Below are 13,465 nucleotides of genomic sequence, written 5' to 3'. Positions count from 1 at the left end.
CCAGGTATTGTCCCACTAATTTAAATTAAACAGAGATCTGTCCACATGGTCTTCTCTGTAAGATCAGGGTCTAAGACCTTAAACAGAGATAGTAGTAAGGGTACCAGTACCTTCAATACTGGTAAATCCCTTATGCAGGGCCGGCTCCAGACCCCAGCGCGCCAAGCACGCGCTTGGGGCGGCATTTTGCCGGCGGGGCGGCAGGCGGCTCCGGCGGACCTTCCGCAGTCATGCCTGTGGGAGGTCCACCGGAGCTGCGGGACCAGCAAACCTCCCGCAGGCATGACTGCGGAGGGTGCACTGGTCCCGCGGCTCGGGTGGACCTCCCACAGGTGTGCCTGCGAATGATCCACCGGAGCCGCGGGACCAGCGCACCCTCCGCAGGCACGTCTGCAAGAGGTCCCCCGGAGCCGTGGGACCGGCAACAGGCAGCGCGCCCCCTGTGGCGTGCCACCCTGCTTGGGGCGGCCAAATTCCTAGAGCCGCCCCTGCCCTTATGTCAGGTGTTTGGGACATCCAAAAGGGACAGGCTAAGATATGTCCCTTGTCCCCCTTTCTAGGGTCACTAACATTGAACCCAATCTTGCTCCCATTGAAGTCAAAGGGACATCCTGAATAAAACAGCCATGGGCCCCCATCACGGAGACTAACCCAAAAGTGAATAGGACACAGCTGAACGTTTTGGTATTTCCCATCTCAGCAAGAGCTCGGGATGGAGTCACTCTGGGAACAGAGTTGTGCAGAGAACAGAAATTCCATTCCCTGAAGAATTTCAAGATTTCAAAATTTGGCTTTGTTCCTAATCAGAAGAACTGCCCTTACCCCCATTTCAAAATTCTTCAGGAAGGAAAATTCCACATTTTTTTCCATTTTAGGTGAATCAAAATGTTTTTCGATTTTGACTACAATATATAGTACCAAATTTAAAAAAAACCCTGAAAAAAGTTATTTCAAAACAAAAAATATCAAAGTGTTCAGTTCTGACAGTGTCAAAACAGGACATTTCCACATTGTCAGAACTTTTTCCTCTGGTTTCCTTCCAAAAAAGTTTTGGCAAAATTTACTTAATTCTGTTTTTGAACAGAACAAAAACAATTCTGATTCTGACAAAAAGGCACGTGATTCTGTTGGTGTTTCTCTGACCAGTTCCACCAGGGAACGGTTTCTCCACTGCTGTGAGTGGCTGGGTAAGTGAGCACCAGGGAAACACATACCAAGTTTTCCCTTGTACCTATCCAAAAATGGTGTAAAGCCTGAGCTGTATAGGGCAGGGTGACGGTATCCTAAGGTGACCAGATGCCCCGATTTTATAGGGACAGTCCTGATATTTGGGGCTTTGTCTTATATAGGTGCCTATTATCCCCCACCCCTATCCCGATTTTTCATACTTACTATCTGGTCACCCTACTGTATCGTAACAGGAGAGCATCAGTCAGACAAGAATGAGATGACTCCAGCCCGACCAAGGAGTAAGAGGTTTTGTTATGGCTCTCTAGTGGGGCAGAGGAACATTTGCTGGCTGAGCAGCCTTGCAGTGGCTCATCAATGTCACTTGGATAGGACCATGCCTCTCAACCATCCCTTACTCACCCCAGAATCCCCTGTGTTCCAAACAAAATGGTGTGCCTTCCCCTTTAATTTTTTTAAGTTGTTTACATCAAAAATAAAGACTCACGGGGCTAGAAGTACAGAACAGTTATTTATATTAAATGAAGTAATCCCACAGCCTTTTACATTTCCTGCATGAGTAGTTTCTGGGTCTTCGCACGCATGGCATCCCACATTTGGTCTCAGCAGGTTGAGAGGTATGCCCAGGAATAGATTTTTAAATCTTCACTTTTCCTCCTCCCATCTATGCAATAGCCATAGTCTATAGTTTATTCTCTGTCAGCCACACAGCCATCCCAGTGAAGTTTCTGCTTCACAATGATGTGGACTAATTGCACTGTTGCCCTTTTAAAAATCCTCAACAGCAGTTTAAGCTCAACAAAAAGACTCATTCCTACAAGGTACTGGGCTATGGGGGCCCTGATCCAAATCACAGCACTTAAGCACTTGCTTCACTTTGAAATCAACAGGACTATTCACATGCTTAAAGTTAAGCACGTTCTTAGGTGCTTTGCTGTATTGGGGCCTGAGTATTAAGCCCCTAGCAGCATCTAGATAAGAGAGATTATTCATCTAGGTCCTCTGCTCTTAGAGACAGAAGCTTCTGCTTAGCTGTACTCTCTAAAACAGTGGTTCGCAACCAGGGGTATGCGTACCCCTGAGGGTACACAGAGGTCTTTCAGAGGTACATCAACTCATTTAGATATTTGACTAATTTTACAACAGGCTACATAAAATGCACTAGCGAAGTCAGTAAAAAATTAAAATTTCATACAATGACTTTATACTGCTCTATATACTATACATTGAAATGTAAGTACTGTACAATATTTATATTCCAATTGATTTTATAATTATATGGTAAACATGAGAAAGTAGCAATTTTTCAGTAATAGTGTGGCTGTGACTCTTGTATTTTTAGGACTTGATTTTGTAAGTAAGCAGTTTTTAAGCGAGATGACACTTGGGGTACACAAGACAAATCACACTCCTGAAAGGGGTACAGTAGTCTGGAAGGGTTGAGAGCCACTGGTCTAAAAGAACGCTAGATTTGGCTTAGAGCCACATAACTATCTCAGGGGACTAAATAACAGAATTCATGGTTAACAGAATTCAGAAAGTTTAAGATCTCAAATCTGGCACAGATAAATAGAGACCAGGTGTCATTACTGCACAGAAAGTTTGGTGGCTCACATGAGATGAAGCAATCTCCATCCAGTTCCTAGTGGACAAGTGTCCGCATTTTAATTAATAATAATTTGCAATCTCAGAGGGGTTAAGGACTGACTGGACATGTCAGCTTAACTTCCTTCTCATCACTAGAGGTGATCTGACGAGGTCATGGTTGAGGCCAATTGTTAAGGTGAGGCGAGGAAGCTTGAATTGCTATTGTCTACCCTGTAGTAGTTCTGCAGATAAAAACAAATATTTCAGTCTCCAGGGATTTCAAGCAGGCTCTTTAATGAGCACAAAGTGCACTTACCATTAAAACAAGAAAGCGGCTACGGATACAGACTCCATAAAATGTATTGTAATCAAAACTACAAATTTCATACATTTTAATAAGGCTCTCTTTGGGATCAGATGCTTGCAACAAGGTGAACTTTTGCACTATTTCCCCCAAAAATGATTCCACTGGAACCCAACGCCTGTCTCAATTTGGCTTAAATAATTACAAACATTATGATCCTACTAAGGCACTGTTGGATCATGTATTCCATTGCATACAAACATTTTACAAAAGTAATACCTAAAATATGAAAATACATATCTAAAACACATTTCTTTCTTAAAAAAGGAAATTAACAGTATACCACCACAGCTGTAAAACAAAATAGATATATACATTCAGTGAATAAGTTATTATCATGGTAAACTTTGTTCTCCAGAAATACATTCTTATTGCTTGGGATTCTCTTTACTATAAGCTGTCAGATACAAAAAACACACAAGGCTGATCTGGCATTCCTTGAATAGACGAGACTGTCATTAAAGTCAATGGGAGTTTTGCCAGCATAAGGTCTGCAGGATTTAATCTTTATATGTTAGTTGATATAATTCTTCCTCCCCTCTCCCTGGGAAAGTAAACTTATCCCAGAAATCATCTTACAGGAGAACTATTGGTTTCATGTAACTTAAGTACAGTATTGGCATACACTAAAATGTCAAATCCCTACCAGATTTCCTTGATCACTCCTGTGTGGTTCATATGAACAGAGCTAATGCCACAGGATAGAAGAGCTGCAGAGGTACTGTTCTGACCTGCCCAAGTGATCATTCCAGCTTGCTCATGAGAAAAGATTCTTAGGCTCTCATTTAGCACCACTCTAGCTACTTCAAAACCCAATTTACAAAAGAAAGAAGAAACATAAAAGGGATTAAATTGCCCTGGTAACTACTCCAGTTTGTGCTCACAGTTTAGTTCTATTTATTGTAATTTTTTTTTAAAATTGCAATTTTTCCTAACAAAAAGGAAACTGTAGCCAATGTTACAATTCCTGTACTTAATGCAGTGAAGTCCAAACTTGGTAAAGAGAATTGCAAACCATGATAAACACATTGTAACTTTGATTTCGTACCAACCAAAAAGTTAAACCATATCTAATAAAAACCATACAGCTACCAGAAGCGTTGGATAAATTGACCGTCACATTCTTCCCTCAAAATCAAGACATGGCAATAGAGAAAGTTTGGCCTATGTCATATGCTTTGCTGTTTGTTAGCCAGAATAAGAACTAAAGGCTCTTGCCTAATAAATTGCAAAGAACAACACAGATGGATAACAGGGTTTGCTTCTACGGAGCCCCCCAGCCCTTTCCCCAAAGAGATGGAAATTAAGTAACATTGACCAGCTGGAGACAGAATTTTATTGCCCCAAGAAAAATATATTGTGGAAGTTATTTGCCTGAGAAAAATAACTATAGTTATTGCAGGAATCAAGGCAGAATAGCATAATTTAAGTTCTCACATGGCATTTAAATGTTCTACTATACATTGACATATGTGATCCCAACAACAAAGAAGAGATGGATATAAGAATACATGTCTCCATTCAAGTGCAACATATAACCACTTAATTTCCCTAAGACACAATTAAAAGTACTCTCAGATGACAGGGATCTCACAATATGCTAACAGAAATTCTATGATGAAACTGCTTCACATGCAACGTAAGTATGAAACTGATATTGAATCAAGGAGAATGTATTGTTCGTGTTTAGTTATGATAAAATATTTAGCACAGAAAGTGAAAATCCTTGCCCTGTTGATGTCAACAGAAAAATCCCCATTAACTGCAGCTGGACCAAGATTTCAGCCATAGATGGTTACAGTTGCTTGAAGTCTCCAGTTACTGTACATAAGTCATATAGTTTCTTCTATAAGTTATGTTGCCCTTCAAATATTGTTAAGCAAGAGATTTTTCATAGTGTGACGAGCAGAGCCAGATCTCCAAGTAGTCAGCTTTAGTTCCATATGCAAAAGCGTGTGTGTAATCATAGTGACTGTACATATACATAAATCAGGCACTTGTACACACAAGTGGATAGGCCTCTGACCATTTCTGTAGAAATACCCACAAGACTTGTGCTCCTGTAAATCCAACACTAAAACTGTAATAAATACTGAGGCCTGCTTTGTGGATTAATTCATACATTTTGCACAGGAGTCTGACAGAGTAATTGCATGTTGGAAGTGGAACACATTTTTCCACTTCAATATTTGTCTTCCTTCAATAAACAACTCTCTCTTGCAGGTCAAGTGCAAAGCATTAGTAGCAGATGGGATGCCTTTATTATTTCTTTAGAACACCTTCTGTCATTACTGGAACAAGAAAGCACAGTGGAATAAGACAGATCTGAACTCTATAGACATCAGAGCAGGAGAACAAGTTTTTTTAAGTTCTCAAAAATGATAATTTTTTAAAACAAATACACAAGAGTATTATGCTTGCTGCTAAACTAGGAGATGCAGGGAGAAGAACTGGCATACAATATGGCTTCCTATGCTCTGACTTTAGGGAAGAAATCCAGCTTCTAGTAAAAACATTCCATAGATTTCAGGGCTGCTTTAAGACAGTGGTGTGGGATACATCCTCAGTCAACACCCCGCAATCTTCAGGAGAAGGAGGAATTACTTGGAAGAGAGAAACTGTTGAGCAAATATTCTCCCAGTTATGTTCAGTTCCTGAGCTTTTAAAAAATCCATTTTCCCTCTGGCTTTATGATAAAAGTGGAAACATATCTTTGCTTCCATTTCCAAAAGAGAAGCACTTGCATTCATGGATGGTACATGAACTGTTGATACGTTTCCTAAAGGTTCATTCTAAAATTTGAAAACATCAGCAGTTGCGATTAAAAACAACCCATGTCTATGCATGCTTAAAAAAATAAATCTCCTCTTCTGATTTTTCTACAGCACATGAGAGCACTTTTCTTCGGTGTCACCCTCATTTCCAAACCAAAGTCATTCCTTTGGCATAAGTTGTTCCACCAAGCCTTCTTGTTCCTTACTTTCCAACAAGGACATGCCCACATCTCCAGTACTGTTCACACTTGTGTCTCCGTTGCTCGTGGCCTCCTCTGGTTTGCGATGTGCAAAAGTGTATGGCTCACTATCCCTTTCTGGGCAGAATGGGAGTTCCTCAGAGTTTGATATTTTAGTGGCTTTCTTGAAAGAGATGGGAGGTGGAGTAGGTGGTGTGTCACCCATAGGCCCATCAAAAGGCCGGTACACATCTACCTCTGGATTGACTGATCCATTGGATTCCTTCAGCAAATCTCCATAGACCATGGCATCATCAATGACTGCATAGACATGGGAGTCATTGTCCTGCCTCCTCTTTTTGAATAAGCCGTGTCTTCCAGGCATCTGGGTATTGATGTTGGCATTGTATGTACCCACGTTAGGATTCTGGCTTTCCTTCTTCCTGTTATAAAACAAAAATTAACAAGTGAGAACCACTGTAAATCCATATGTTACTTGTGTATTCAAACTCTGTAAGGCAACATCCACTTATATTTATATTTAATTATATTTCCATCAAGCCTATGCCTCAAGTATTTTCTCTGCAGGGCAGCAGAGCTTGTTCTCAAGTAGTAAAGGTGTTTACAGTTAGAAACATTGTCCTAGGACCAAGTGCCCCAACTTTTTACACCCAAGCTAGTGAAAAGTCCTACAATTTTCTAGCTTGTTTCAAGGGAGATGATTTTGCAGAGCTCTAGTTACCACCTAGAACATCTTCATTACAGTTTACAAATGAGGGCCCAAATCCTGCAAACGCTTAATGTGCACAAGTATCCTCATTGGCTTCATCTGAGTAAAATTATGAGTACTAGCAGGATTGAGTTCCTTCTTTCAGGGCTCAAATTTAATTAAAACTACTCCCAGGCCATAAAAACCAAGAGAGAATTTTCTAGGGCTAGAAGCTGGATGGATCTGATTGATTTTGGCCTTTTTCTATCCCACTCTCTGGCAAATATGTACTAAAGAGGTTTTCAGTTTGTATCATTTGTAGACAGTAGCTACCTATAACCATGAGAAACATTACTGACTCATAGTAATGTGACTTCCTTAAATCACCCAGAATTAGGAAATTAAATCTGCTCCTGACCGAGTGCTGTGCAACGCATTGATGCATAAACTGACTTGTTTTATGAGATATCTATCGGTAACAGGAGGGGGACACTTGTCTGAATAGCGACTGTACAGCGCATTCAGGGAAAGCAGCCAAATTAACTTGGAAACCTTTAATAAAGTTCAGGTGATATCTACCTTAATACATTCAAACAAACACCAGAAGTCTATGCTAGTGCAAAGTGCATTAGTAAAGTGATCTACAATATTATTGCAAGAGTCTTAAGCTTTTTAGCTGCAACTCGTTGTGCCTCTCTATTCTACACCTTCCATTGCACACTCCAGACCCTATCCAATATGTTAAATAAGCGGAATGGAACCCCCTGGCAAAACTACTACTAAATCTGCCTAAAATCAGCATCTTGAGTAATGAACATACTTCTTCCTAGTGCAGCATATGATGATTCCGATAATTGAGAGCGCTCCAGCCACACCAACTACTACAGCAATTATCAGTGACAGATCTATTAAAAAAAAAAAGATACAAGAGAAATAAAGACATTTAACAATATGCAACCACAGTTAACCTATTGAAATCTAGCTGCCATACTTGACTTGCATTATTGCTGCTTAACATACCAGGTCTGCGCAGAGAATCAGCCAGTTCTTTTGCCTCTACACTTACCTCCTACATCTCACTTACTTACATCTGATTGACTGATTGAACACAAGTGTGAAGAGGAAGGGAAAAGGATCCAACAGCAAAGACGTGAAATAGCAGGATCATTTCATTAACTCTCCTTCAACTTATTTAAAGATGTAAAACCCAAGCAAACAGAAAGCCACCTGACAGATCTTTAAGGTGCCATAAATGAAAGCCTCACAAAAATCAAGCAAGCAAGCAGGTCAATGTACCCAAGGTGCAGGAGTTTATAGGAATGGAGCTATAGGAGTTTTACTGAATTAAAACAAAAAGAAAAGTTTAAAAAAGAAAAAAAACATTTAAAGAAATAAGTTTAGAGGCAATGAAGAGTGAACTGAAGAGGAAAAGAATTAGAGGTTCATTAGAAGGTGATGTAATCTGTTCTAATCTGCATTGCCAACTCTTGCTCTAGACCTCAATTCTGTAGGCACATGCACAGCTATGAATGCAAGTACTTCCATTGAGCTGAATGGGACTACTTGCAGACATATGGGTTTTGCATGACTGGGGCCTTGAAGCTGAAGAATAAGGTGCACTAAATTTTATTCTGACAGGCAGGATGTTCTTGTAGATTGGACACACGAGTTGGAGCAAGGAACTCCCAAATCCTAATCCTAGTTCTGACATTGAATGAATCTCAGCGGAGAGGCACTGCTTAGGCTATGTCTATATTACACAGCTTTTAGCGACATGGCTGTTGTGCCACAGCCGTGCTGCTAAAATTCACACAGTAGCTGCATTTTGTTGGTTCTCCTGCCGACAATACGCTGTTCACACTGGCACTTGTCGCAGCAAAACTTTTGTCTTTCCGGGGGTGGGAGGTTTAACAAAGACAAAAGTTTTGTCATTCAATTGCCAGTGTAGACAGCCTTAGAAGTGAGTGTGACAGAGAACGTGCCTTTGAACCACACAATATGCACTATCTGAGGGTGCATAGGAAGAGTCATTATTGATCTCAGTTTGCCAGATGACTGAAAATTCAATGGCGACTTTTTAAATCAGCTACCACAGAATTGACACTTGGCAAGCAGACCATATGATAGCAGGATTTAATTTTGTTTCTATATGAGTATACAGAGTCAGAGGTAATGCTTTAACTATTGTACACTCTGAAAATAAGTCCCAGACTCTTAAGTGAGTCTTTCTAAACCTACCTTTCAGTATAGAACATTGCCTGTTCATTAATGTGGAGAGTAGCTTAAACCCCCCCTCCCCCCAACATTTGTTTTTCTACATGGTATTTAAGTTTTTTTTTTTTTAAATAAACATACCCAGAAGGCACACAAAATGTCAAGTGACATTTTAATTCCCAAGGTCACAGACCTAGGTTTGGTATACACTACCAACGTATGTCAGTAGAATTGTCGCTCAGAGGTGTGGAAAATCCACCCCCCTGAGCAATGCAGTTATACCAACCTAATTCCCGATGTAGACAGAGCTATATCAACAGGGGACATAGCACTGTCTACATCGGAAGTTATACCAACCTAACTATTGCCTCTCGGGGAGGTGGAGTACCTACACCAACACGAGAAGCCCTCCCTTTGGCGTAGGTAGCATCTTCACTATGTGCTACAGTGGCACAGCTGCAGCGCTGTAAGTGACATGATCATACAATTTTACTCATCCAAGAAGTTCTTACTTATGTGAACTCCCAAACATGAGTAATCAAAGATTTATTACATACTGCAGGCCTCATTTCCAGCGGAAAGAGTAGTAATTTTACAGTACGTTGTCAAGTATCAGAGGTGTAGCTGTGTTAGTCTGGCTCCGTAAAAGTAGCAAAGAGTCCTGTGGCACCTTATAGACTAACAGACGTATTGGAGCATGAGTTTTCGTGGGTGGATACATCCGACGAAGTGGGTATCCACCCACGAAAGCTCATGCTCCAATACGTCTGTTAGTCTATAAGGTGCCACAGGACTCTTTGCTGCTTTTACAGTACACTGTGTGACTTTCATTTAGAAAGATCCTCCTTTACAAACCTATTTTCCTAGCAATTAGTTCCTGTGTCTGCACACACACACACACACAAAGCCGCTGGTAGATGTATGGCATTACTGTGTACAACAATACAGACAGATGGATATGACTCTCAAATTTGCTACCACCAGGGGCGGCTCCAGGCACCAGCGCACCAAGCGGACCTCCCATAGGCATGCTGCCAAAAGCAGCCTGACTGCTGTGCTTGGGGTGGCAAAATACATAGAGCTGCCCCTGGCTACCACTGGTGCTTACCCATACAAGATAGATACCAGAGTTTGCAGCAGAGCTTTGAAAATGGGAAGTACGGTATATTAGGATGATGATGATATTCTGATTTCAAGGAATAATACTAATCAGAAAGAAGTGTGGTCTAGTCTGAGGAGCGGGCAGGGCACCAGGATCTCCTGAGTTCTACTCCTAGCTGAAAGATTCCTTCTGCAGCTTTGGGCAACACACCCAGTCTCTCTGCCTGAGTTTCCCCATCCTTAAAAATGAGAATAATTAAAAAGTTATTATTTACCTCATAGCACCATTGCAACGATTAGTTAATGTCAGTAAAGTGATTTGAAGACTAAGAGTACTACATAAGTGCTAATGATCTTCACTTTACAAAATATTAGAGACAGAAGTCAATCACATACTTTGTTTCTAGAGCAAGGAAGGTTCTCCAAATTCATAAGCAAATTTTAATCTATGTGGATGGACTGGGGAGAATTAGAACAATAAGAACAAAACACTAGATGTAGACAATTACTGATGTCTAGGGGAAAAAAATCTTCTAAAGTACATGTTTATGGCTCTCAAAGATTTTTTGAAGTTCAGGTATTTCAAAGTGCAGGGATTTTATGATTAATATTAATTAGGAGTAATATTAGTAGCCATTCCAGAAAAAAAAAAATCTGTGCCACATTTTCTCATTGATGCTTGTTAAAAAGCAGACAGACAGAGACACACTGTGCATTTAATATGTACCTTCATTATTTACACAGTGCCAAAGCAGGCCAGGTCTTTTACAGACACACAAGATAAATTTCTATGCCAAGTAACGTACAGATTAAGGCCCACTTCTGCAATCAGATCCATGTGACTGTAAGGATCCACTAGTCCTGACCAGATCAGCTTGCTGTATTTGTGCCTAACTAGACATCCTACAAAGAGGAAAGGCAGTTGGAGGAAAGGATACAATGAGATTTTAAGAAGTCCTTACCCATGTGTCACTCAATGGGTTGTTTGCCAATCTTAAACATGTGCGTTGTTTTGCTTTTCAGTTATTAAATACACACTGCGACTTCAGGATTTCAGTATTATTTCAGACCTCTCCCAATGCTTAAAATGATTACCAAACTTAGGTAGTAAAGACTAACTTAATAAAAAGCTCCAAGACTCATGGGAACTGATTCTAGGTATTGTCCTTAATTTTATTTGATTTTTTTTAATGACTGTACAGTGGATTATTTGCTTTAGGCCCTGATCTCTTAGGTCCGATAGTGACGATCTGTGTGCAGCCCAATTGAAATTAGCACATGCAAATACCAGTGTTCAGACTTGGAGTCTAATCCCACAGGAGGCTGCAGCTCTTTTGTCCATCTTCAATTAAAAAGAGAACATCGTCCTCTTACTTACTTTTGAGCTAAATATAGCAAAGAAGAAACTGAAAAACAAGACTGATAATGCAATTGAAAACATCTAATCATTAATATATATATTCCTAAATGTTCTCGAATATGGTGTCTGAAATACAGATTGGTCCTTAAATATCTTGGAATTTATACATCAAGTTTTACATTCTCTGTTTCGACTAAATTCAGAATCATCTCTCTCAATTCTGCTACTTCAATCTCTTCAGCATTTTAACACTTTCTACTTCTTTTGATTGTTTCCTAAGACAATACATCCAAAAAAGAGAGAGGATCCTGACAGAGTTTAGGCATCTGATGCTGTATTCTACAAAATGTAGAAAAAGCTACAGTTTTGTGAAGCTGCTGAGAAGCATCTCTCTGTACAACAAATTGATGAAGCAAATAGTCTACTAGTACATCCACACCTGTGTACAGAAAACACCAGAGCATCCATACTGCAGAGCATTATCCTCCCTCAGTACAGAAAGACAGCGACAACTCACCTGTCTTTTGTGAGACAAATGTCACCCAGAACTGCAAGCTCAGCTGTTTCTTATTCACTGGTTTACAGTTAGAGATGTTTACCCAGAAGTGGTGATACATATGCAGGGGCTCAGGAAGCAGCTCATCTTCACGGCGCACAGTTTCTTCAGCCTTTGGTTTCTGTTCCTTTATGTTGACATAGGCACGCCCTGTTTCACAAGTAATGTCCATCCGCTCCTTCAAGAATGCTAAGCGAGCAACTTGCTTACTGGGGACTGTGATGTTCCAGGACACGGAGACGTAAGGAGGCAAACCCTCAAACCAGTTAGGGGTCTGTAGGTAAACTTGAGCTTTTGGGTCTGGGGTCACAGTGAAGATACATTTCTCTGTAGTACAGGAAGAGATAGATTGTATACATAGTATTGCCAATGCTCTGGGCTCTCTCTTTAAATACATTACTTAGCCACTCTTTTCTAAAATAAAACACGCATCACTTACAATGGTGACTAGGGATTCACACAGAAAAATCACAATATCTCATTAGTAGTAACACATATCACTTATCACCATTTTTGTGTAACACAGTTATAACATGGTTTACCTGCAGGATTTCCCTCATAACTACCCACCCACAACTCCAAGTCTGAAGTTTTTATTCCCTCCTTACAGAGGAAAAACTCCCCATTGATTCAAAGGAAGCTTTGCTCAAGTAATGACATCGGAATTGGACGCTAAGAAATGTAACTCCTGTTATTGTATTATCTGATGTACAATGGTTATTAGTTAATAGATATATTGAAGCAGTTAGGGAATGGAGTGAGGGAACATACCTCCACCTTACCTTTAATAAATGGCACAAAAGACATTTTCAGATCCTGATTAAGAGAATCATTGAGGAATCCTTTGCCAAATGTTTTTAGGCATATGGTGATATTGTCTCTCATCTGAATCTTTTCAATGGATCCACCAGGACAGAACATACCAAGGTTTAACTCCTTTCCCTGGGTGGTGCTGACAATGTCGTATCTGTAACTTTTATTGCACCTCTGGTCTTGGATGTGTTGTTGTAGCTTCAAGGATGGAGAAATTATTTCCACATTGATCTCTTCTGGAGCCAACAGCTTCCAGGTAAACTTATCCAGCCGAACTGGGAGCTGGGAAATAGCCCTGGGCACAGTGAGGTCATAGATCTTCTTTTGGCAGTATCTGAGATCCCAACAGGCTGCAGTCACAGAGACACATATTATAGCTATACTTTTCACATTGAGCAGAGCTATTACAATGAGGTTTTACTATGTGCTAGAGAGTGGTTAGGTCTGTACAAACACAAAACAACAGAGTTTCATTGTCTGGTATTGGGTATGTGCTGAAAGATGGAAATAACTCAAATTCACCATTAGCTCTGGTCCTGTGGGGATGCACTATAGAGTACATCCATATAGTCACCTTTCCCACTATATTTTCCATAGTAACCATTAATAAAATGAGTGTG

The 13,465-nt window shown here is 40.3% G+C and overlaps 1 protein-coding gene across 1 annotated transcript in view; it reads right to left on the bottom strand.

Moving 5' to 3' along the window:
* Window positions 1-3,048: 3,048 nt before the first annotated feature.
* Window positions 3,049-13,465, bottom strand: part of CDCP1 (CUB domain containing protein 1) — a 48,835-nt gene continuing 38,418 nt past the window's right edge. The window contains exons 6-9 of the mRNA XM_039527058.1: window positions 12,815-13,195; window positions 11,994-12,359; window positions 7,622-7,706; window positions 3,049-6,535 (exon numbers count right to left, since the gene is read on the bottom strand). Coding sequence (XP_039382992.1) covers window positions 6,073-6,535; window positions 7,622-7,706; window positions 11,994-12,359; window positions 12,815-13,195 — 1,295 coding nt within the window. The 3' untranslated portion in view covers window positions 3,049-6,072. The remainder of the gene's footprint in view (window positions 6,536-7,621; window positions 7,707-11,993; window positions 12,360-12,814; window positions 13,196-13,465) is intronic.

This window comes from Mauremys reevesii, linkage group 2, assembly GCF_016161935.1.
Source record: "Mauremys reevesii isolate NIE-2019 linkage group 2, ASM1616193v1, whole genome shotgun sequence".
Lineage (NCBI taxonomy): Eukaryota > Metazoa > Chordata > Testudines > Geoemydidae > Mauremys > Mauremys reevesii.
Note: the sequence above shows the minus strand (reverse complement) of the source record. Positions and strands in the feature narration are given on the sequence as shown.